General features: G+C 42.3%; 1 protein-coding gene across 4 annotated transcripts; it reads left to right on the forward strand.

Annotated features, from left to right (window-relative positions):
- rinl (Ras and Rab interactor-like) lies at positions 1–26,979 on the forward strand. 4 transcript variants are annotated; one of them, XM_034097901.2, is made up of 13 exons: positions 1–236; positions 624–771; positions 1,574–1,793; positions 8,681–8,795; positions 9,479–9,551; positions 10,609–10,694; positions 10,789–10,871; positions 12,281–12,512; positions 15,720–15,840; positions 16,282–16,874; positions 18,318–18,635; positions 20,264–20,395; positions 25,326–26,979. In XM_034097901.2, exons 2-13 carry the CDS (start codon positions 740–742, stop codon positions 25,736–25,738), a joined length of 2,418 nt encoding a protein of 805 aa, XP_033953792.1. In that variant the 5' UTR covers positions 1–236; positions 624–739; the 3' UTR covers positions 25,739–26,979. The 4 variants fall into 4 exon arrangements, with proteins under 4 accessions (XP_033953792.1, XP_033953791.1, XP_033953795.1 ...); XM_034097900.2 differs by having other exon boundaries at positions 1–771; XM_034097904.2 differs by having other exon boundaries at positions 1–771; positions 1,582–1,793.

Genomic DNA, 26,979 nt, shown 5'->3' on the forward strand with positions numbered 1-26,979 from the left:
GCTTTTATTTGAAAACATGTGATACAAGCTCCTGATATGCTCTCATACTGTAGGTCATTGACACCGTGCAGATCACGGTGTTAGCAGGAAATGCTTTAAACAGAAAGTGCACGATAAAGAGAGACAGTGAGTGTTCTTGCCATGGAAACGTTGACCAATCAGCAACACCTCTGAGTGCGGTTTCCTTTGAGGAGGGCCTGTTGGCCGGCAGGGGAACGCACGTGCATGTCGGTGAGGTAAAGTAGAGACATGAAACCCATCTGTTCTCACTCTTCTGTTGTCCTCCTCCTCCTCCTCCTCCTCCTCCTCCTCCTGCTGCTGCTGCTGCAAGATAAAAGGACACATCATCTGAGAGTTGTGGTACTGCATTGTCTCTCTGTTCTGAGCAGTTTGAAAATAGGCACTTGTCGCTTTGTCGAGAGCATGCCGTGTCTTTTCTCAGTTCACACACAGCGCCGGGTTAACCACACGCTGACTTGAGGAGGGGAGGGATGGTGAAAGATCAGCGAGAGAACAGTTTCACATGATAATTGAAAGTGTGTTAAACGCCAGAATGTGCAGTACACAGAAGAACAAGGCCGCTGTCAGGCAGACTTCATTTTGAAATGTTCTTACACCATCAGGAGACGTCTTGAGGATGTGCGCTTCCTATCGTGGCCCTGGTTGGTATTTGTGAGCTCTTAAGCAACGTCTTGCACAAAGAGGTGGAGAGACCGAGAAGATTGCAACATGTGGAGAAATGAGAGGAGAGGAACTAACTGAACGACACATGTAAGTATCATTTACATACCGTCAATAAGCATGTTTGGCTGGAGACCGAGAGCATCTTCAGGTGCCTGCCTGCACCGTAGATAGTGTTGGTGATATGCAGACGTTATGAGGTACAGTCTAATCTGATGTTTATGTGCATGAATGTTAAACATTTCAATCTTATTTTCATCTCCTTTTCACCAGAAAAACCCTAATCTGAAACTAAATCTCGCCCCCAGGCTCAATCTTTTTTGTGACGAGTTGTTATTATTTGACTTGCACACTAATCTGATGCATGAATGTTACTTCAAATCTGACTTTTACCTTTACATTGCACCAGACAAATCACCATTTTAAACTAAGTGTTGCTTGCACTTTTATGACAAGCTGCCTTTATGTCACTTACAGGCTAATGTGCAATAACGAAGAGCTAAATCTAACGTTTAACTCTAAGAGAAATAGTTATTTAAAGTTCATATTGCCTTCAGTCTTAAGCATTTGTGTGACAAGCTGACAATATGTGACTAAGGCTAATCTGCATGAATGTTAAAAGCCCAAATCTTACTATTACATTTTTTATTTCACACAAAAAAAATCATAATTTGAAAGTATTTATTTCCCTGCAGTCTTAATCTTTGTTTCGATGAACTGTCTTTCTGTGACTCACGCACTAATCTGATGGTAATGTGCACGAATGAGACAAATCTAACTCAAACCTGAAAACTTTAACAAGAACAATCCTAGATGTAAACTTAATTATGTCAGCACTGTTCACCTGCTTTATGACTGACTCTCTTCATGTGACTCACACACTAATGTGCAGGTGTGCAGACGGTGGCACATGCACGTCCGCGTGTCCTCAGATGTTTGCGTCCCGGGCGGCTCGCGGTCGGGTTAACGGGACGACGGCCATCCCGTGGAGGAGCAGCCGGAGGAAGCCGACCCTGCTGGAGCAGCTGCAGGGTTCAGAGTGCGCCTGGTGCCCCGCGGCCCCCTGGGGAAGAGATGGGGCCCGGGCGGCTCTCTGTGGGACGCCTGCTGGGGTGAGCTGATCACATCTGCCAATCAAAGACCCGTGGTGGAGAGGAACCGAGTACTTTTACTCAATTACTGTTCAAGTTAAATATGCTGCACTCTGCGTTGTAACTTATTTTTAAGGCAGTAAAATAATTTGTTGATTTGCTTCCTTACAAAGGTTAAAGGTGGGGTAGGTAAGTTTCAGAAACCGGCTCGAGACACACTTTTTGTTATATTCCATGGAATGCTCTTAACATCCCGATAGCAATGAATATCTGAAGTGCTTTGACAAAAAATCCATAAAAAAATTTCATCTGTAGAAGCCGTAATACTGTAAAAATGGAAGGCTTACCTGCCTGTCAGCCTTCCATCGGGGCACAAACTTATCTCGTGCCCTCATTGGTCATGTGCGCGTTCGTGTGTGTTGGGGGAGGGGCTCTGTGAGGAAGTGGCAGATTTTCTCCGGTTGTGTATTTTCAAATTCTAGCGATCTCGAGCCGGTTTCTCAAACTTACCTACCCCACCTGGTAGGTAATTCACTTCAGAACACTTTTTGTCATATTCCATGTAATGCTCTCAACATCCCGACAGCAATGAATATATTAAATGCTTTGACAATAAATACATTAAGAAATATCATCTCTGGAAGCTGTGGCGCTGTACAAAGCACGACCAATCATCTGAGCCGGCCCGGCTAAAGTAACTGGATGGCCTACCTGCCTGTCAGCCTTCCATCTGGGCACAAACTTATCTCGTGCCCTCATTGGTCATGTGTGCGTTCGTGTGTGTTGGAGGAGGGGCTCTGTGAGGAAGTCTGAAGGAAGTGGCAGATTTTTTTCGGCTGCGTACTTTCAAATTCTAGCGCACTCGAGCTGGTTTCTCCATTCTTACCTACCCCACCTTTAATAGATTAATTTTTTTTAGTACATAGATTCTCAACTCAGTATCACCACTATGAGCTGTTCAGCTGCTTCTAAATAGACTTGGCCACAACCCACATTTGTTTAAATGACATACTAAATGTCATCGCGGGCCACATTAGCGTTATGGTTGCGAGCTGCTTCTCACTTCAAGACTATACATATATCTACTCTATAATACTACATAATAACCTCTGCATTGCATCATTAATGTTTAAGTAATAACTTATTAACCTCATAAGTACTTCTGAAGGCAGGGGAAATAATCACAACAACAATTCATACAAAAAATATATGATTGGTAAGAAGAACACATGGTTGTGCATTCATATATTATCAGTGTGTGTAAAGTAACATTTACTCAATTACTGTACTTAAGTACAATGTTGAGGTACTTGTACTTTTATGAAGTATTTTATTTCTAATCTGCAGAATGAATACTTTGACTTGTTATACTTTAAGTAGATTTTGATGCTAATACGTTTGTCCTTTTTCTTGAGTAACATTTTAAAAAGCAGGACTTTCACTTGTGACAGAGTATTCCTACACTCTGGTACTTCTACTTTTACCTAAAGTACGCAGCACGAGTACTTCTTTCACCTCTGAATATCATGCATGAACGTCTAACAAAATCTAGAGGTGAAAGAAGACATTACTTTACTTAAAGTCCTCTTCACTGCCCAATGTTCATAATGCTTTTTTGAGCACAGGATTTGTGTAAATGTGTCTGAGCAGTTATCTCTCTGCTTTCCCATCTCTGCATGTCCTCTCTTTGGATTGACCCACTTCATATCACCCGATCATCTCCTAGTTAGTGTCTGCTCATCCTTTTACTTTAAAGTGCGCAGCTTGAAGCTGGTCTGAAAAGAGGAAAGGAAACCTCCGTTAGGGATTCCTGCGTTCTTTACGTCCTGCAGCAACAACAGCAGAATTCTCAGCTCGTCTCTGCAACAGAAGTTCCTTTTTCTTTTTCATGTCTGATATCACGGCGCTCTACTTTTGGCGCTAAATGCAGAAGTAGGAGTTGAATAAAGCGCTGAGCAGATGAGAAAAATGACATTACAAAATGGATACATCTGCTGCAAACGGAGAATGTGAGTAGGAGAGAATAAGATGTTAAAATTGATGTTTTTTAAATGACTTTCCACGAATGCAAATCTCTGAACTGGAAGTCCTTGACGCGTGAGTGTGAGGTCATGGGGAGGATAGGATTGTCTGGTTTTAACTTTCACGGAAAAACCTTCTTACTTTTTGAATATAGGCGTGAAGCGGTTTACGGATTTGAAATGCTGAACAAAACAATGTATTCATTCATTTCTTCTTGAATGGTTTCCAGTGCTTCTTCCTACGAATCAGATACACACATGTTGCTGTTATGAATCAACAAAGTAGTTGCTCGTATAACATTTGCCTGTGTGTGTGCTCAAAGTGTCTATATCTGTATTTCTGTGCTCTGACAATGACAGCCACTTCCTGTGTGTGTGTGTGTGTGTGTGTGTGTGTGTAAATGTATCCGAGAGCACCTCTGAATTCAGTTGCGTGGTGACTGAGCCGTTGTTTTACACAACCTCATTATGTGTCAACCAACTGCGTTTTCTTTTACAACAAGTAATATGACTTTTGACGTCAAGTTTCCAACGTTGGAACACAATTATGAGTTTTTAAATTGTGGCACGCTCAGAGGAGGCGTAGGAATGTAAACCAGTAACTGAATTACTCAGCTAGTTGTCTAGCTCAGCTCCAATTCCTTCTGTAGACTGACTTTGATCAATGGTGTGAAAAGCTGTCGTTACTGCCATTGACACACACTTTAAATGAATGTAATGGAACATATGGATGTGTATTAGTGCTTCAGCTTTATTTTAACAACGTTTTGACAAGAAATAACTATAACAACTGTGGATTTGACAAAGGGGAGGGTCTGAGCTGAGTGGGCCTTCACTCAGATGGTGTTTACAGGCCTCTGCAGAGTAGTGTTGTCACGATACCAACATTTTGGTTTCGATACCGATACCAAGTCAAGAATTGCGATTCCGATTCTTTTTCGATACTTTTCTTAAAAAAAGGGAAACATGGAATATCGGCTTTAAAATTAGGAATAACAGATGATTTTAGCAGTCAGAACAACTAAAGCAGCAGTGTTACTAAGAACAGAAACGCCAAAGAGTCACATCTAATATAAATATATATAAAAGCATTTATTTTAATTGTGTAGCAGTGAGTTTAACATTTTGGCAGCACTGTTGAGCATTTTGAAAATGTATTTTCATGCCTCTGTGCAAGGCTTAGTCTTTCTATCTTTATAGCCACTGGTGTAAAGTAACTAAATTCATAAACTCAAGTACTACTTGGGTACAATTTTGAGATACTTGTACTTTATTTAAGTATTTCAATGTTTCTTTTGCTACTTTGTACTTCTAATCCACTACAGTTCAGAAATAATGGTGTACTTTTCCTCCACTACATGTATTTAATCCCTTTAGTTACTTCACAGATCTGGATGAATGATGTGAAATATAATCAAGTGTTAAATCAGACTTTAGTTCCACCTGGAGTAAATCCACCAGCTACCCTGCAGTCTACAAAGTACTTCAGACTAGCTGCTCCTTCACCAGCTACCCTGCAGTCTACAAAGTACTTCAAACTAGCTGCACATTTACCAGCTTTGAGAACACTTTCATGATCAATCATTATAAAACATATCATATATATTATTCTGAAATGGACCAATCTGCACAATGACTACTTTTACTGTCGCTACTTTAATACTTTTACTTGAGGAACATTTTGAATGCAGTACTTTTACTGTAACAGAGTATTCCTACACTCTGGTGCTTCTAGTACAAGACCTGAGCACTTCTACTTTTACTGTCGCTACTTTAACTATATTTTGACAATACTTTTGTACTTTTATTTGAGGAACATTTTGATTGCAGGATTGTTCCTACATTCTGGTACTTCTACTTTAACTCAAGTACAAGACCTGGGTACTTCTACTTTTACTCAAGTACAAGATATATAGGCTACTTATACCACCTCCGTTTATAGCCTATGAAAAAAACTAATAGAAAACGAAGGCTAAAGCTAACGTTAGCAGATAGTGATGCTAGTTTGCTAGTTAAGTTTGCTCAACGATAATATTGCGACAGAAAAACTTTTCAGTGCACATCACGCTCTGCTGCTCCGACAGGGAGCTCTGCTCTGAACACCTGAACGGCCCGTTCACAGACTTCTGGCGTCTTTTTTGTCAACAAGCCGAGGCGCAGCGGCAGTTGCACTCCCACTTGCAGCCATGCTTCTCCTTTTCTCACATGCTCTGGCAGCTAGCGCGTGGCCGCGTGCAAGAGAGAGGGGAGGGACTTAGAACGTGCTTGAGAGGAGCGGGACAGCAGGCACGGCTGCAGTGCAAGGAGTGGAAGCAGAGCGCTGAACACAGAGCGCTGAACACAGAGCGCTGAACGCACACGGCTCTTATTAAACGGCGTTTTTTTCACGGGAGTACTTTCCCCCGTCATTCTTAAAGTACTGATACTAATGAAACGGAGGAATCGTACCGTTTTTAACGGCAGGGTATCGCGGTACCTTTCAAGTATCGGTACACCGTGCAACACTACTGCAGAGTCTTAAAGCAGCTATGAACCCTGGGTAAATTAGCTGTTTATGAACCTGTTAAGCCCGAGAGCTGGCTGCGGTGTGTTTTTTCACGAAACTGTGTCTCAGGGCTTCTTAATATTTAAAAACCTATTGATGTGTCATACCCATTTAACGGGAAGAAACTCGGCTAACTGACGATACGAACCATTTTTACCGAAACCAAATCACAAGTCTCACAAGAAGCGTCTAAATGAGCCCTGAGCGAAAAAAGGCTAACGCACTTAGCACAGAACTCAAGGTAAAAATACCCTTATTACTAATCGTAACTGCACAAACAAGATATCAGATTAAAGCTGAGATTCCACAGATTCTATAGGTATTAGTATCATCACTGAGCGATCAGAACTCAAGCAAACACAGACATCTCAACACGTAGCATAGCATTACGGAGCATTCAAGGGAGATCGTCTCACCTTAGCTGTTGTTCTGATCAAAAGTCGTGTTCAATGGCATTAAAACGATAAAAACACGGCTGAAGGTTAATCCATACGTTAATCCAATGTGTCTGTGTCACTTTGAAAGGATTACTGATAATCCATCATTCCATTGTTATGTCAAAAACGGCGATTTCATATTAGCTGCTAATGAAAGCCACCAGAGTGTATCGCAGCTTTCTGTTTTGGGCATTCTGGCTCCGCATCACTCATTCACCAATGGGTAATGTTTAGATGGATTCTAATGTTTAGGAACTTCCCCTCGATCCTATTGGCTCTAACAGTTAAAAAGAGCTGTTAATCATCAAAATCGACCAATGGGTTCCAGAGATGTGGAAAATGCACCCAAATGACCCCAGAAGTGTTTTTTTGTGCTATATCTCTCTAAAAAAGGGTAAAATGTCACTTGTTTTGCATCAATCTTGATACAGGGTACTTATTATATGTTTTAGTTTGAATTCCTAAAGCTTTTAGTCTACTATCCCATCATCCAAGGGTGGTTCTCACTATAAGTAATGTTTTTCTTTTGGACGGACACTAGAATTTACATCTTTTTTATTATGTTCAATCTGAATTTACTTTAAAATTAAAAAAATCTATATTGATTCTGACTTTTCTACATCCAACTCACAGGTGTATCCTTGCTTTGAGAAAAAAGATTATTAATGTACCCCTTTTAGAAGTGAAGTTATGGTCATTTGTTCTGGGAATGTCATTTTCGAGCCTGAGACCTGGAAAGAAACACTGAGCTGATGCCAAGTAACTAAATACATTTATTCTGCGAGGCACATATTTCAGGTACTTGTACTTTTCTTTCTGTGCCACTTTATAATTGTACTCCTTTACAATTTAAAAGGATAGACCGTACTTCACTATATTCATTCAACAGCTTTAGTTACTTTACACCGTAAATTCAGACTTTGACTTTGCACAACAAATACAAAATACTTTGAGATACTGTGTGGATGAAACTATCCAACGTTAAGACAACGAGTGGGCTGGCAGAAAACCATTAGCAGCACTTTTGCTAACTGTTTCATTTGAGTGCTAGAATAATTGTATAGATGATTCAATATGAATATTTGTTTGAGTACTTTTACTCTCAATGCTCTTAATAAGTACATTTTCCTGACTACTTTCTCTTTGCCCTCCTGCTGTCTGACCGATTTACTACTTTCATCAATCATAACTTTTTTGTTTTACTTTCGATTGCATCAAAGCTTCATGATATCCTTCACAGGAGACATTTGAACATATACAATTGCTGATCACCACTTTCACACACACACACACACACACACACACACACACACACACACACACACACACACACACACACACACACACACACACACACAACAATTTGACACATTTCCCGCTCTTATGTGCCCCTCCCCCCACATGGATCACACCTGGCACACGCAGTACATGTTCAGTGTCTGTTCTCTGTATATTTACTGCAGTTCTTCATGTGTACCAGTAGTCTGACACAATGTGTACAGTTTGAAAGGGTGTTAAATGAAATGTGGTGATGATTAATGTTTTTGTGTTAATGTAATAGCAGTTAAAACAGGACCGGTCAAATTTGACCGCGAACACCAAAGTAAGGGGGGGGGGGGAACGAAGACAATAGGAGGGGTGCAATGGAGTATCTTTACAGAGTAGTATTACTTTCTCCAGCACGGGTTAATTATTTACCATACTCTGTTTTAAATCAGTTCTCCTTTCCGTTTAGATTGTGAGCTTCCAGCACGAGCATTTAAAAGAAAACGTCTTCCTGCTCAGCGCCTCGCATACTGAAATGAGTCACTAAGTGTGTGTGTGTGTGTGTGTGTGTGTGTGTGTGTGTGTGTGTGTGTGTGTGTGTGTGTGTGTGTGTGTGTGTGTGTGTGTGTTTCTCTCCAGAGTTTCCTGGTTGTACGGGACTCCACGACATCTGTTCCCAGCCTACTGTGTGTGTCTGCAGGAGGAGACAATAATGAAGCAGTTATTGATTATTGTATCAAAAGCACAGACACAGGTATGGACCGACTGCACACACACACACACACACACACACACACACACACACACACACACACACACACACACACACACACACACACACACACACACACACACACACACACACACACACACACACACACACACACACACACACACACACACACACACACACACACACACACACACACACACATCTCTTTCTCTTCCTCTATCTGTGTGTGCGTGCGTGCGTGCGTGTGTGTGACAGTGCCCTCTGTGTGGCTTTCAGTGGGTATGTTTTGAGTCATCATGTCTGCAGTAAGTGGCAGATAGCAGTTGCACGTCACAGTTCTGCTTTTTTGTTTTAAACTCGAGTGCACACGGTAAAGCTGACAAAGCTGCAACAGCTGAGAGCAGTTAGTCACACCTCGTCAATCTGCCTCTCAAACTGCACACACCGGTTCCTTAAAGACTTGAAGTGCAATACTGTATCTACAATCGAGAGATAAAGACACACGTGAAGTGACTCCTAAGATAAAGTACCAGTGGTATCACGCACGGCATCAGCACGTCCTGTCTGATCTGCACATCGATGTAATGAAGCCATCACATTCGTTAGAAGTCGTTCTGTCTTCCTGCTACGCTCTGGTGAGTTTCCAGGGATGGTTTTTTCATTAGAATTAACTCTGCCTACTCTTTCTCTGTGTGTCGTGTCAGTCTTCCAGCTGTCTGAGTCTCGTCTATGTTTCTCCGACTTGGCGCAGCTCGTGCTCTTCTACTCGCTGACCAGGTAAGACACGGTCCCTGATGCTGTTGTGAATGTGTTGTGTACGGGTGCCCTCCATACCACAGGGAGCTTCGTTAAATGTGGCAACGACACTGCTATGATGACACGTGTCTTTTCGTGCTGACCATGTGATCTCCATCCTAAGTTATATATATTTGAAATGCATTTGAAACGTACGGTTCAAATGATAGTAAGCTCATCGATTAAGAAAATTAATCATTGACCATTTTTATATTGGAAGTTCATGTTTTTTTCGTCTTCCATTCGTCTCTGATCATCTCTGATCTAGACTTTGGTTATAATAAAACATGTTATACAAGAATTGCAGAAATCCTGTTTCCAGCCTCTGAAATATGTATTTTCTGTAATCACATTTGAGCATATTAGAGAATCCTATTATGTTAATCTCCAGGTTCATATTTGTGTTTTCTTCTGTGTGTTTGAGTCTGACCCCCTGCTCCACTGGGACATGTCTCCAAGCTTTAATGTTCAAAAAGCTCTTTATTGTTCTCATACTGCCTGTGCTGCAGCACCTCTTTTCACCCTCTGTCTGAAACCAGAGCCCAGTCTGTTGTGATTGGTTAGCAGGCCGGCTCTGTTGTGATTGGTCCACCGCTTCGAGATGTCCCGCTCCTTAGCCTATCACGTGCAATGTGTTGGAGCGCTGGCCAATAGAATAATGATAATACATTTATATAGCGCTTTTCCTGGTGCTCAAAGGGCTATGCAAGCAAGTAAAGAAGAAAAATAACAACAAAAGTAAAAAGTGCCAAGCTAGGTGCAATAAGGGCGAGGGGTTAGTGGATTAGGAGTTCATGGCAAGAGGGAAAAGGTGAGTTTTGAGGGATTGTTTGAATGATAGAATAGAAGTGTTACATAATGATGTCACTAAGTTCAGGGAGTCCATGGAGGGGTAATTCATTCATCGAGGATAATAATAATAATCATAAGCTGAAGCCCTATTAAGACGACTACTCAGACAATGCTTCTCCATTTGGACTCAGTCTGTTTAACACAGTTGTTATTATTGTTTACGTTACCCTCTCTTCCTGTGTGTCAGGGATGTGTTGGCGCTCCGTCTCTCCATCCCTCTCTGGATCTACGGTGTGACAGAGAAGACCGGAGATCTCTCTCAACTTGAACCTGGTGAGTTCTTCCTGTCTCATATCCTCGGACAGAAGTTGCGTCAGAAATGCAGAACCAGAGACGGGTTTTTAAAGAAGTGTCTTTTCTAATGCAGAAACTTGGCTCTGCTCCCCAACGGACCAACAGACTGATGAGATGACCCAGAGAGAGCCGAGCAACGTGATGTGCTCCATACAGGTGTGTGTGTGTGTGTGTGTGTGTGTGTGTGTGTGTGTGTGTGTGTGTGTGTGTGTGTGTGTGTACATTTATTTCTATAGCACATTACAGACCCAGCAGCAATTAAACGAGCTTTAAATGATCCATCAAGATAGATAGGTATTTTCAAAAATAACAACATTCAATGTTTTCTGCAAGAGGTGTATAACATGAATTGTTTAAGGTCTTTTAATGACTTTGGGGAAAGCAGTGGTAAATAGAAAAGCGTTACGCCTTGATGAAGTGTTTATCATAGTTCTATTTTTGGTTCTTTTTCTTATCACTTATCTTATCTCACTTTGCACTAATAGTGCAAAGTGAGATAAGATAAGTGACTATGCAAACCCAGGCAGATTCCTTGTATGTGCAAACCTACTTGGCAACACACTTGTTTATGTTCCTTATTCTTAATCTGATAATGCATTACCCACAATGCTCTCTATTCAAGAAGGTGAGAAAGACAAGACGACCAATAACATTTATTTACTAAACCCCTTGAGATGCACCACCTCATTTTGAAAGGGGTTCTATTTGAATACTTAACAACTCCCTCCCTTAATTCTACACAGAATATTTTAAACTGTCTTATATTTGACTTAGTTTGATATCTTTTCTACTTGACTAAATTCCTACACAAATGGATTTTTAATTAACAGAAAATTGTCCCTTAAATAGTGTTTTTATTTGTCAGACATTTTATAGATTTGATATCTTCACGGTCATCTGTATATTTGTCTTACTCTCTAACGCTGGTTTATTTCTATTTCTATTTTGAGATGTTTATATTTTATTTGTACTCTTTTAATGTGTAATTATGTGCAATGCCTTGCTTTGTTTTCAGCTGCTGCAACAAAAAAAATCCCGAATTGGAATTAATAAAGTACCGTACTTTTCAGACTATAAACCGCGACTTTTTCCCCCATTTTGTTTGTACAGCTAACGGCCACTAGGGAACCTCCTAAATCTATGGATTTTACAGGTAACATTAACCACCTTTAACTCTATGGGCTCTATGACCGGTCCGCGCCCGCCACCTCTAAGCGAAAAGAGTGAGACAGGTAGCGCGCCAAAGTAAAAGTGGAACCGAGAGACAGAACGAGAGCAAGACAGACGGACAATTGAGCTGCTGCGGCTTATATGCAGGTGCGCGTTATAGTCCGAAAAGTACGGTACATCTTATCTTATTTTATGTTATATAAAAGGGGAGTACACAGATATTCACTACCTGTGCAGTCGCCTAGAGACTAAAGCTGTGTCTCTGGTGAACTCAGCGCCACATTGATATTATACTCCAAGTTGTAAGAGTGAACGTTACGAGTTTGATCTTATTTAAAGCCTGTATTGTGGTAGAAAGTGTGTCAACGCATCCTATTTCTTCACTTCCTCTATAGCTGACTTCCACCAACGGGGCCTTGTGCATCATCAACCCTCTGTACCTGCGGGAACATGGAGATGATTGGCTGACCAACAGGACGACTTCAGCTCAGAGCGCCACTCCATCGCCCACCAACTACAGAAAAGAGCGGCGCCTCAGCACCACCAGAGCATGGGCGGGAGCCGGGTTGCTGAGTAAAAGAGCCATCTCCATGGAGCAGGACTCTGCTGCCATCACGGAGACCTCTGGTGAGGACTTGCTACACATGTATCAGAGATGACAACATACACACATCCTTTACTCGAGTAGAAGTACAGATACTCGTGTTTAAAAATACTCTGGTGAAAGTAGAAGTACTGACTAAACTTTTTTACTCAAGTCAAAGTAAAGAGGCTTTGAAGTGTACTTCAGTAAAAAGTACCCATAGCTAGCAGCTGTTTTAAAGAGTACCTGACCTCCCTTTGTATTAATAGAACAATAATGTCATTGTTAGCTAATGAATGTTTCCATGCTGAACAACGGCAACATGACAACGTTTCCATTGGTCCCTCTTCTTTAGAGAAGACCAGGAAGTGATGGATACACGGATCGTGTTCCAACCAATAGGCACGCAATGACTCTACAGAATAATGATCACGCACCAACACACATTCAGACTAAAGGAACCAGCTGGTTGGGAAATGAGAGAAGTAGAAAGTACAAGTATTTGAGTTCAACATGTAAGAAGTAGAAAGTACAAGTATTTGAGTTCAACATGTAAGAAGTAGAAAGTACAGGTATTTGAGTTCAACATGTAAGAAGTAGAAAGTACAGGTATTTGAGTTCAACATGTGAGAAGTAGAAAGTACAGGTATTTGAGTTCAACATGAGAGAAGTAGAAAGTACAGGTATTTGTATTCAACATGTAAGAAGTAGAAAGTACAGGTATTTGTGTTCAACATGTAAGAAGTAGAAAGTACAGGTATTTGTGTTCAACATGTAAGAAGTAGAAAGTACAGGTATTTGAGTTCAACATGTAAGAAGTAGAAAGTACAGGTATTTGAGTTCAACATGTAAGAAGTAGAAAGTACAGGTATTTGTGTTCAACATGTAAGAAGTAGAAAGTACAGGTATTTGAGTTCAACATGTAAGAAGTAGAAAGTACAGGTATTTGAGTTCAACATGTAAGAAGTAGAAAGTACAGGTATTTGTGTTCAACATGTAAGAAGTAGAAAGTACAGGTATTTGTGTTCAACATGTAAGAAGTAGAAAGTACAGGTATTTGTGTTCAACATGTAAGAAGTAGAAAGTACAGGTATTTGAGTTCAACATGTAAGAAGTAGAAAGTACAGGTATTTGAGTTCAACATGTAAGAAGTAGAAAGTACAGGTATTTGAGTTCAACATGTAAGAAGTAGAAAGTACAGGTATTTGAGTTCAACATGTGAGAAGTAGAAAGTACAGGTATTTGAGTTCAACATGTGAGAAGTAGAAAGTACAGGTATTTGGGTTCAACATGTAAGAAGTAGAAAGTACAGGTATTTGAGTTCAACATGTAAGAAGTAGAAAGTACAGGTATTTGAGTTCAACATGTAAGAAGTAGAAAGTACAGGTATTTGAGTTCAACATGTAAGAAGTAGAAAGTACAGGTATTTGTGTTCAACATGTAAGAAGTAGAAAGTCGTATTAGTAAGTAGTAGAGTAAAGTACTGATACCAGAAAAATGTACTTAAGTACAGTAACAAAGTATTTGTACTCCACTGCTTCCCACCTCTGCTTTTTATACAATATTTGAGAAGTTATTCCAAAAAAGCTTTTGATATTTGCCGGTGGTTATGTTTGAACATGTTTTGAGATATCTGATTTATACCACTGTCATGTCTCTGTGTTAATTACAGTGTATAGCTACAGCCAGGAGTCAGCTAGCTTAGTTTAGCATAACACTGGAAGCAAGAACAACCTCTTGCATGGCTCAATCACAAAAAATAAATAAAATATATATAATATATATACATTTTTGTGTTTAGAAATAAACAAACAAGATATTAGCCAGCAAAATGTCCAGTTTCTGGTAGACAGATATTGTCACCTTGTTACTTTCCCCCATTGACTTACATTGGGAAAAATCCGTCTGTAAATCAACGTATCATCTTTCGGTAAGGTAAATCAAATACCCGAAAACATTGCAGTGGGATTACAGTTTCTCTCGATTGCTAACACACACATCTTTTTTTTAATTGCTCAGTTTCTCAGAACACTAAACTCAAACACCCAAAGTGCAAAACACCTCGTTTCTCCTGCTAAGTGAAGAACTGCCCTCAAAACTACAGAAGCACTTACCGAATGCAAACTGTAGCACCAAATATCACTTCATTCATAATACTAGACTGTTTGACCACCCAGCTACACACTGCTGAGCATACTCTAAAGCACTTCCACCTGTTCTGTGCTGTGCTCTGTACAGAGAGGGTTCTGCAGAGAAACATTGCTTGAGTTTACAGAAATACAGTCAGTGAAGAAATACAAATGAGTTGTTGAAAAGAAATCACATTTTATTTTATTTATTTATTTATTTTATGTTATACTCTGCTTCGGATCTCTCTAGTGGGATGCATTGTTTGCTAAACCCAGTCAGTAGCTGCTGCTTCCTGCCTCGTCGAACACCCTGAGCCTTCCTCCTCTTTGTGTCTCAGTCCTTCAGATGAACAGCAAAGACACAGCGGTCGGTCAGTGTGTGTTGCATCAAAGTAACTTCACCACAGTGCATTGAGCAGGATGTGTGTGCAGTTATAGTCTGCAACACGCCAACAACTCAATTACAGTAATGAAGTAAATACGTTTCACACAACAGATATAAGCTCTGAGATATCATGAGTTATGCAGAGCTACTGGTGACTAACCTGTTGTCAAGTCTACAGTAAATGTCCGGATCACAGAGGCGACAGTACATCGGCTTGGATTAGGCTGAACCCTCCGTCCAGCCTCTCATCGTCACACCGTGGTTGATAACATTTCATTAGAGAGTACTCTTCCTCCTCCTCTCCTCTTCCTCCTCCTCTCCTCTTGTTGGCTTCCATTGTTGCTGTAGAAAGTTCTCACCTGTGGTCTTTGCATCGTGCTAACATCCTGATTGATGAGCCAACATGATGCTACCAGGGGATTGGTCAGGTGGAACGTGCTTCTTGTGTGAGGCATTTTGAATATCAGTGTTTGAAACCTGCTCACACGTGACTTCACGTCAGCCTCCCGTGTCTCACGTGGAGAGACGTGTGCAGAGGTTTGCACAAAGCGCCATGTTGATTTGCAAATTGTGTGAAAAGCTGAAACGTGTTTAGCGTTTTGGAGATTTGAGCCGATGTTTTGCTTTTTGAGTGTCAGTTAAAATAATTGTGCTTCATGTAGAATTTTAGTCTGTTAGCAATCTAGAAAACGTGTAAAGCCAACACGCTGTTCAGTATCCGCTTTCTTCGTCTCCAGGTCTGAGCAGAGCCTTGTCAGCTGACTCTCCTCATTGCTCCACGTCAGCACCAGAAACTTCAGCAGGCGTGGTTCTCCGGAGGCTCAGCAGAGACGCTGCCTCCCCCCCCGCTCCATACAGGTATTTACTACGTGTGTGTGTGTGTGTGTGTGTGTTCAGTACATATGTGATCCATTCAGGATGTATCAAAGTGTTTCTTTCCCAGTCTTCCACCAGATCTGCGAGCAGTGGTGAAGTAAGAAGAAAGGGAATCTGTGTGTGTTTATTTATTATCCTCTCCAGAAAGGAAGGAGTCCTCACATACAGAGCATCAGCTAGTTCCTGAGCAGTGTCCTTCACTTCCTGCTGATATCCAAGAGAGGGAGTTACACAGTCTCAAGATGGAGGAACAGAAAGCAGTATTCAATGTTTACTTCAGATTAGCTCCACGTCAGAAATGAGCATGCTTGTCATATGTCTCTCTTTTCCCTTTGTTAGCATGCTACTCTCATGTTGGAAGAGGACATCCAGTATTTCCCCAACAGTTATAATAACACCTCTGCCTCCACCCCCTGTCTACAGAGTGAGTTCTGGGAGCCTCACCACCTCCACCCCCTCCACCCCTTCCACCCCTGGGGGTTCGAACCGAGAGTCTCTGGAGCTGCCCTCCCACGGCAGCCCGGTGCCTCTGTCCCCCCACAGGGTGTCCTGGGTCGAGGACGGAGTCTGGCTGCCTCCTCCCAGACCTTCCTCTCGGCTCCATCCTCCATCTCTGGAGCTCGACTCGCTCTCAATCAGCAGCATCGAGGAGGAGCAGGAGTACCCGATCCTCAGCCCTGCTCCACACCACCAGTCTGCTCACCGATTGGCCGACAAGGTCATCCACCGCCTGTCGGCCGTGGGTCAGGCCCTCGGCGGATTGGTCAGCCAGAAGAAGAGACTGACCAATCGCGTGCAGGAGCTGAGCGAGAGGAAAGGCTCGGCGTTCGCAGAGGCCGTGAAAGGATTTGTGGAAACGACGCTGAAGAAAGCTGGTGATCACGACGGGGTCACGGGGTCAGAGTTCCTACAGGAAGTGAGGTCATCGCTCAGCGCACTGAGGGAAAGGCTGCTGGACTATCCGGACATCCTGGCACTGTTGGACAGCATCACCGACCTAAATGACTCGGAGATCGGTGAGTGGAAAGTCCGACTTCTGAGAAAAAAGTCAGAATTCTGAGAAGAAAGTCAGAATTTTGAGAAAAAAGACAGAATTTTGAGAAGAAAGTCAGAATTTTGAGAAAAAAGACAGAATTTTGAGAAAAAAGTCAGAATTTTGAAGAAAGTCAGAATTTTGAGAAAAAAAGTCAGAATTTTGAGAAAAAAGTCAGAATTCTTAGATTTTCATAAAAAGTCAGAATTTTGATTTTTTTTTATAGCAGCTTGTTTGTTAGCTTTGGCAGAAAATATGCAGTTTTTTTGTAAATCAGTAGATATGTAAATAATTGGTGAGTCTTTGAATTTGTCCTCAAACTAGAAGAAAGGTGCAACTCTTATGCAAGACTCTCTTTTTGCCACTGCCTTTTATTAAATAAAGTCACTATTCATATCTTACACTTAATACTTGTCTTATTCTATTTTAGCCTTTCAATCTGTATATTATTGGCTTTTAATGAGTATGTTTTTATGTATTTGAATGTAATTGTGTAATTGTTCACTCTTCTTCATGTCCCTTCTACATCAACATGTGTCCCCTCTTCTTCATGTCTCTTCTACATCAACATGTGTCCCCTCTTCTCCACGTCTCTTCTACATCAACATGTGTCCCCTCTTCTGCATGTCTCTTCTACATCAACATGTGTCCCCTCTTCTGCATGTCTCTTCTACATCAACATGTGTCCCCTCTTCTTCATGTCTCTTCTACATCAACATGTGTCCCCTCTTCTTCACGTCTCTTCTACATCAACATGTGTCCCCTCTTCTTCATGTCTCTTCTACATCAACATGTGTCCCCTCTTCTTCATGTCTCTTCTACATCAACATGTGTCCCCTCTTCTGCATGTCTCTTCTACATCAACATGTGTCCCCTCTTCTTCATGTCTCTTCTACATCAACATGTGTCCCCTCTGTGGAAAGAGACTCTGAAAGTTTCAGGAACAAAGATTTTCTCTCTTTTTGATCCATTTCTATAAAAACCTGTCTGAAAATGAGCTGATCAGATTTTGGCCACTTGATGATGTCATAACGATGTGTTGTCTTGAGTAACCATTAGCCAATCAGCAACCAAGGTAACCCCCCCCCCCCCTTATCACCTGAATATCCTCTAGAGCTCCATTGAGTTCTTTGTAACCAAATCTCTCTCAGAGGGGCGTGGGGAGGGGCTCCTTGTTTTCATCTAAAGTCACAGACAGAGAATCAGCACTTTGGAAACAGGGCTGAAACAGAGGGGATTATGGGTAATGCTGCAATGATCTGTTTGGTGTTTCAGCCAATCAGAGACAGGCTCTGTATATATCTGAGACCTGTAATATATTGATGAAGAACAGTATAATAGCGGATCTTTAAATGTTTTTTGTAGGGCATTTTAAGTTCCCTTTTTGTACGAATGTGCTCTCCTAACCTACTTGCCCCCTCTCCAGACTCCTTGGTGGAGCTTTCCCTCCACAAAGTGGCTCTGAAGCCGGTCTCCGCTCACCTCTACTCCTGCATTCACGCGTCCCGGACCAACGACGGCAGCTTCGACCGTCTGCAGAGCAACATGAGCATTCTGGAGAAGAACGGGGTGGAGGAGCTGGGCGGGTCTGCGGGCGTCGGGGTTCCCGACTCTCTCGCCCTGGAGAGGATCCAGCAGAGGTGGACCAGTATGCACGAGGCGTACTCTCCCAACAAGAAGGTCCACATCCTGCTGAAAGTCTGCAAGAGCATCTATCACAGCATGAGTGCTAATGCTAGCTCAGGTAGACAGGAGTGTGTTTTCTAATCGTTGCTGGCATACTTTCTTACTTCTATTTGCAGAGGTGGGAAGTAGTGGAGTACAAATACTTCGTTACTGTATTTAAGTACATTTTTCTGGTATCAGTACTTTACTCCACTACTTATTTTTCTGGCGACTTTTTACTTTGACTTCTTACATGTTGAACTCAAATACCTGTACTTTCTACTTCTCACATGTTGAACTCAAATACCTGTACTTTCTACTTCTTACATGTTGAACTCAAATACCTGTACTTTCTACTTCTTACATGTTGAACACAAATACCTGTACTTTCTACTTCTTACATGTTGAACCCAAATACCTGTACTTTCTACTTCTTACATGTTGAACTCAAATACCTGTACTTTCTACTTCTCACATGTTGAACACAAATACCTGTACTTTCTACTTCTTACATGTTGAACCCAAATACCTGTACTTTCTACTTCATACATGTTGAACTCAAATACCTGAACTTTCTACTTCTTACATGTTGAGCTCAAATACCTGTACTTTCTACTTCTTACATGTTGAACTCAAATACCTGTACTTTCTACTTCTTACATGTTGAACTCAAATACCTGTACTTTCTACTTCTTGCATGTTGAACTCAAATACCTGTACTTTCTACTTCTTACATGTTGAACACAAATACCTGTACTTTCTACTTCTCACATGTTGAACACAAATACCTGTACTTTCTACTTCTTACATGTTGAACTCAAATACCTGTACTTCTACTTCTACATGTTGAACTCAAATACCTGTACTTTCTACTTCTTACATGTTGAACACAAATACCTGTACTTTCTACTTCTCACATGTTGAACTCAAATACCTGTACTTTCTACTTCTTACATGTTGAACTCAAATACCTGTACTTTCTACTTCTCACATGTTGAACTCAAATACCTGTACTTTCTACTTCTCACATGTTGAACACAAATACCTGTACTTTCTACTTCTTACATGTTGAACTCAAATACCTGTACTTTCTACTTCTTACATGTTGAACTCAAATACCTGTACTTTCTACTTCTTACATGTTGAACTCAAATACCTGTACTTTCTACTTCTTACATGTTGAACTCAAATACCTGTACTTTCTACTTCTTACATGTTGAACTCAAATACCTGTACTTTCTACTTCTCTCATTTCCCAAACAGCTGGTTCCTTTAGTCTGAATGTGTGTTGGTGCGTGATCATTATTCTTCAGAGTCATTGCGTGCCTATTGGTTGGAACATGATCCGTGTATCCATCACTTCCTGGTCTTCTCTAAAGAAGAGGGACCAATGGAAACGTTGTCATGTTGCCGTTGTTCAGCATGGAAACATCCATTAGCTAACAATGACATTATTGTTCTGTTAATATAAAGGGAGGTCAGGTACTCTTTTAAACAGCTGCTAGCTATGGGTACTTTTTACTGAAGTACACTTCAAAGCCTTTACTTTGACTTGAGTAAAGAAGTTTAGTCAGTACTTCTACTTTTACCTGAGTATTTTAAACACGAGTATCTGTACTTCTACTTGAGTAAAGGATGTGTGTACTATTGCCACCTCCGTCTATTTGTCTGTGAGTTAACTTCCCGTGTTCCTCTCCTCTCTTGCAGGCACAGCGTTCGGAGCGGATGACTTCCTGCCCTGCCTCACCTGGGTTCTGCTCCGGAGCGATGTGGTCACTTTACACCTGGACACGGACTACATGATGGAGCTGCTCGACCCCACACAGCTGCAGGGAGAGGGTGAGGAAGCAAACACACACCGTCAGGGTAACACGCACACATCTCCACCAAAAACACAGTACGGCGGTTTGCTGATTCATTAGTTGAACCATCACTAAATTACAGAATTTAACTTATGTAAGTTTGTTGTAACTAAATCATTGTTCTCTCACTAGCTGCCAGGAGTAACTGATGCTGTTGTAGCTAAGCTAGCTAACGGACCAAACATCCATTAGCTTGCTGATTTATGATTTACGACACATTCTTCTGACTAAACGTTTAATAAAATACTATTTGAGAAATATTACCAACATGACATGCCAATAAGGTTTTGCTAAATATCCATGTAACATCAGCTTGGTGGTTAGCATGAGAAGATTTGTTCTACTCATTCAATGTTCACCCACATTTCCTAACACATACATTGGTTATGTTTTAAAGTTCTTTATAAGCCAAGCTTTCACACTGCAGTTCTGTGTGCTCCCGGGCAGGGCGGTGGGAAGTAGGGGTTCTGAGGGTGCTGCAGCACCCCCTGGTGGAGGACAGGGGATCTGCACTTCCACAAGATTAAATACAAATATAATACAAAAAAAATGAATTTTCAGCCTTGATGTAACAACATTCATAATTAAGTAAAGATAACACCCTTTTCACCCCGGTTACATTTTCCATTTGCCCCGTACGATGGGCGCTGTAAGTGATGAAAGTGGGGGATGTTGGCTTATCAGGCACCCGCAGCTCACAGCCAGCGTGAGAGAGAGATAGATAGATAGATAGATAGAGAGAGAGAGGGGGTGCACCGGTACCGGCGGGGAATGTTGTCAGCTTCTGCTGCGCTAACGGATATAAGAAGCTGTTTCTACAATGATGTGGAGGGAGAGTCCTCTCCAGTCAGACTGAGAGGCTGATCTACAGCTCAGTGAGGTGAAGGACTCTTGAGTGTTTAGATAGTTCACTTTAGTCCCAGTGTTGTCTCAGTGGGTCTCAAACGTTTTGATCACAATGTATGTAAACAAATATTTCCAAGGCACTCCTTTATAATTATTAGGATAAATAAAAACAGGTTTGAAATCATTCCAATGTATACTATATGACAGTAAACTAAAAATATTGTTTTGAAAACTGGAGAGATTTAGAAATATGCATAAATAAATAAATGTTAACTGATAAAATAAGATATAAATGAACCAGAAAAATAAAACAAGTTAGCCTACATGTATTTGTTATTGTTACGAATGGGTGAAGCAGGTAGGACTCAAATGCAGAATAACGAAAAGCGAGCTTTATTAAATAATAAAGCTGTGGCAAAACAAGGCAGAATCCAAAATCTCCAACACCAACGAGCAGCACAAGGAACACAGACCGTGGAATGACATGGAGGGGAAACAATGAACCGACATGGAGCACAGGGGAAGACTAGACTAAATACACAGAAGGTGAAAAGTGAACTTTAATACTAGTCAAAAATGAAGAAGTTAAACTTTAAACATCCATGACTTAAACACTTTATCCAGGATAAAAGCCACAGAGCTGCACCTGCAAGGTGAACACAGCTGGGAACAGAACAAGTGTTGGAATGCCTACATTAACAGGTTTATGATATCACTGCCCCGTCTAAAACACGATCTGACTTCAATTACATTTGTCTCGAGTGTTTCGTCAACTTATGTGTTGCTTAAAATAATACTTCTGCATACAGTCTGTGACACTGTGAGTGTTGCACGGCCAGATACGGCTCAGCTGACTCAGATCAGGAGATATGTGATACATTATGAAGTGATATGCCGCGGACTGTACTTAATGTACTCTGATCCGGTTACTTATGTTGTGGCTGATATGTAAGTAAGCTTTCTTAACGCTAATGTTATAATAGTCAGATTGCTCTGAAGATGGGAGGTGATATTCTATTCATGTTCACGTTCACACAGTCGGTGATTTTTGCCGGCCGTCTTTCCTGCGACGGCAGCTTTTCTGTATTTCCTTTCTCCTGTAATATGACTTGATCGCTTTAAACTCCGCACACTGAGCTCTGATTGGTCAGCAGGCGGTGCTTTCACTGAGTTGAGCTCTTAGCCTGCAACCTAACCTGGTCCCGACCAGGTTAGCTGCTTAGCATATATTACCATGGAGATCTAGCCTGCTAAAAAGAGAACCAGCTTCGTAGGACCGGAAAGCCGGAGTTTTCCCTGAATTTAGCCGCTAAGCGAAAATCCTGCTTCGCAGTATACCCCCCTGGTGAACACAATCGGGTAATCAGGGAGGGAAACAGACAGAAAGCAGACAGGCAGGAAACGGGGGTGAACACTTTACACAATAAAACAGGAAACCCAAACGTGACATAACATGAGAATCGTGACAGTTATTGGCTATGGTAGGTTGTTGGTTATGTTCATATACTTATTTGATTATTATAATGCAAACCGATCTTTTTCATATGGGTGTTTTAGAGTTGTATCCCCTAGATCAGTCTCTAGTAATTGGGGCGCTCAAAGTGCACCAGATTGAAGCATTTTACTTTAAACCCCCAGACCCCCCTAGAGGATGTGAAGTCCACCCCCCATTTAAAACATGTTCATGCAATACTAAATACATTTGAAGCCTTTTTATATAAGCTGTCCACGTGGTCTTTAGTAGAGGTTTTGCCCGAGGCAAGCTAAAATCTTGCCTCGGGCAGCAAATTGGTCAAAACCGGCCCTGGTGTCATCCCCACGGCACCCCCCGTTTGAAACATGTCCCCACGGCACCCCCGTTTGAAACATGTTCCCACAGCACCCCCCGTTTGAAACATGTTCCCACAGCACCCCCCGTTTGAAACATGTCCCCACAGCACCCCCCGTTTGAAACATGTCCCCACAGCACCCCCCGTTTGAAACATGTCCCCACGGCACCCCCCGTTTGAAATATGTCCCCACGGCACCCCCCGTTTGAAATATGTCCCCACGGCACCCCCCGTTTGAAACATGTCCCCACGGCACCCCCCGTTTGAAACATGTTCCCACGGCACCCCCCATTTGAAACATGTCCCCACAGCACCCCCCGTTTGAAACATGTCCCCACAGCACCCCCCGTTTGAAACATGTCCCCACAGCACCCCCCGTTTGAAACATGTCCCCACAGCACCCCCCGTTTGAAACATGTCCCCACGGCACCCCCCGTTTGAAACATGTCCCCACGGCACCCCCCGTTTGAAACATGTCCCCACGGCACCCCCCGTTTGAAACATGTCCCCACGGCACCCCCCGTTTGAAACATGTCCCCACGGCACCCCCCGTTTGAAACATGTCCCCACAGCACCCCCCGTTTGAAACATGTCCCCACAGCACCCCCCCGTTTGAAACATGTCCCCACAGCAACCCCCGTTTGAAACATGTTCCCACAGCAACCCCCATTTGAAACATGTTCCCACAGCAACCCCCGTTTGAAACATGTTCCCACGGGTCCCGGGTACAAACTCACTGAAGGCTCCATTCATGGCAAACAGAACGAGGTTTAAAGGTCACATGTCATGCTTTTCCGGTTAGTACCCGTCCCCTTGTGTGTTATGAAGGTTTTTATGCATGTAAGTGGTCTGCAGAGTCAAAATGCTCAAAGTACACCCTGTAGGGAGTAAAACTCTAACACAGAAAATACCTCCCCAAAACGCCTCGTTGGAGATACGTCACTGTCCATTTGATTCTTCCGGGTACATCATGATGTCATGCCGTACCCGCAACGAAATGGACCAATCCGTGGAGCCGTTACGTTACGCCCTCGCTGATTGGTCCAAATTGACCAATCCACGGACTTCCTCACACACTCGGTGCAGGCAGCTCTGCTGATCTCTCCTCCCTGGCTGCAGGCTGATAACTGACAGTTGGGATCGCGGCGAAATTCTCTCTGCAGACCCATTCTCATAGCGTTCATCAACCTTTTTCTTACTCAATATCAAGCCACACTTATTGTTTTTACTTCGGCTGTGACTTTGTGTGTGCTCAGGGTGAGTTTGGCTGTGTTTATTATCCAACTTTGAAACACTGAGGGGTTAAAGTAGTCTGTCCCAACTAGTTTCTCACTCTCAGCTCGAGATGTAAATCAAATCAAAATGTATTACAGCCCCGTATTACACTACTTGTGTTTTTTATGAACAACAACACAAGTAGTGCCATATGATAAAAGCATGAGACAGAAGTGATGCCAATGGAGATGGGAACCAGGTGATGGAAATTAGTTGACAAGGAAGACAGATGCGAAGGAGAGGTGCTCTGCCGCCTACTGATGATTAGTGACTGCTGGGGGTGGAAAGGGAGCATTATGTGAGCGTGGGAGTCTGGGAGATATCCGCGGGGTAATTAATGATGATAGATAGGGAGGTGCTAGTCCAAGTAAGATTGTAAAGGTTTAATCTTTTATGTTCAATGTACGCTAGAAGGGGACCAGAGAAGTTTAAAATCTGGAAGTCCGATCTTAAGTCAGGGGTGTCAAACTCAATTTCATCGCGGGCTACATTCGCATAAAGGTTGCACTCAAAGGGCCGGTTGTAACTATATAATATATATATATATATAAAATAATGTATTATGTTACATTATTGCCTCTGAATTGGATTAGTATCGGATAGGATAATAACTTGGTCATTAACTACGTCTGAAAGCAGAAGTCTCTTCAGTGCCATGTCACAAAACGAGATGCATTGTGGGACATGTAGTTTATGGGCAACCTGCTTCTGTAAAGTGGCATGTAACCGTATAATAAACGTATTATATTCTTTGCAAGCTCTTGCGGGGCCACATGAAATGAAGTCGCGGGCCGGATTTGGCCCCCGGGCCTTGAGTTTGACTCCCCTGTCTTAAGTGAATCGGGAGATAATGCAATGAAATGAAAACCGGTGTGATATGATAAAACGATATAGATACTGTTCAGTTGTAATAACGAGTGACTAATGTTTCCCTCTCTGTATTCCTCATATCAACAGGTGGCTACTACCTTACAACTCTCTACGCCTCTCTTTACTACATCAGCAGCTTCAGGCCTCGATTGGCCGCCCGTCAGCTGAGCGTCGAAGCGCAAAACTCTCTCAACCAATGGCATCGCAGGCGCACGCTCCACTGCAACCAATCGCGGCGCAGCAGGAACCGACGGACCATTCGCAGGCAGTCGTGTCAGGACAGAGGGTCGCATAACTCTGACACGGACACTGAGAGCAGAGAGGAGAGAAGTGCAGGAGACGGGGAGTCTTTTGGTAATAACGAGCAGGACACAGGACCCGAGGCTCTGCAGCCGCTGGACGAGGAAGCACACACTCCTTCAGACGGTAACCAGGGAGAGGAGGTCACGAGCAAATGGGAAGAGACACAGAGAGTGTGTGGAGAAGAGGACCACAGATGATTGTAATTTAGAAATATAATGCGATGAGCTGTTGGACACACGTGTACTGGACCGTTTAGCTTTAAAGAGGCCCTATTAAACACCTCCATTGGACTCCTCTGTTTACTTCAGGAACATAATGACATCAATATGTAACGCTTCTATTGGCTCCAACACATTGTTCGTGATAGGCTAAGCGGACGGAGAAGAGGAACACAGGTGATTGTAATGGAGAACAAGTGTAGATGCAATGAGCTGTTGGACACATATTTGAGCATTTAGACGTAATAAGACGCTATTATGCTAAGTGGGGTGTTCACTTTCATGTCGCTCTATTGGTTTCTTTGCATCTAAATGGTCTGCAAAGGATACCATCCCTGAGTTTCTTTCCCACACACTGCCCACCCTGTCTGAAACGCCTCCATTGGACTTCTTGTTTACTTCAGGAACATAATGACATCACTATGTAACACTTCTATTGGCTCGCGCTCCAACACATTGTACGTGGCGTGCTAAGAGGCGGGACTTCTCTAAGCGGTTGACCAATCGCAACAGCTGGCGAGCTAACCAATCAGAGCAGACTGGGCTCTGGTTTCAGACAGAGGGTGGACAGAGGTGCTGCAGCTGGAGACACGACACAGTATAGGCACAACTTACCGATATGGACCTGAGCAGAATACGGCCCCTTTAATACACAACTCAAATCATTCGTCAATAACTTGTTGAGGCTTCTCCTTTTGAAACGGCCATTGCTATAAAAAGTTGGAAAGCACTGGCCTAAATGAGCTGTATTGTAAAGAATGGAAGCAAGTATTGAAATGTTTTTATAATTGTATTTATTTTCGACGGCTAATTTGTTCATGTTTGACGGCTTTTAGATGTTGGTCGTACGCCTTGTTTCTGCTCTCATCAGTTATCCATATCATTTCCAGCCGCGCACAATATCTCATTTATAATTTACAGCACAAAACAGGGGGCCACAGCTGATGAATGAGCAAACAAAGCAATCAGTTTAACTTTAATTATCCGCATCAAACACGGAGAAGCTTCGGGGCAGAAACAAGCATCTCGCTGGTGAACATTTGGCTGGAGTGAGAGAAAGAGACCAAATGCTAATGTAGCTCCGTATCTTCAGTATGTTCAAATAGACTGGTCTTTGCTGATATGTTATCTATAGAACTGTCATAATGCCAAAGTAGGTGTGTCGCTGTTTGCTTCATGTGGCTGTGGATAAATAAATTAAAGAAACATCCCTTTTTTGA

Source organism: Pseudochaenichthys georgianus, chromosome 13 (genome assembly GCF_902827115.2).
Source record: "Pseudochaenichthys georgianus chromosome 13, fPseGeo1.2, whole genome shotgun sequence".
Lineage (NCBI taxonomy): Eukaryota > Metazoa > Chordata > Actinopteri > Perciformes > Channichthyidae > Pseudochaenichthys > Pseudochaenichthys georgianus.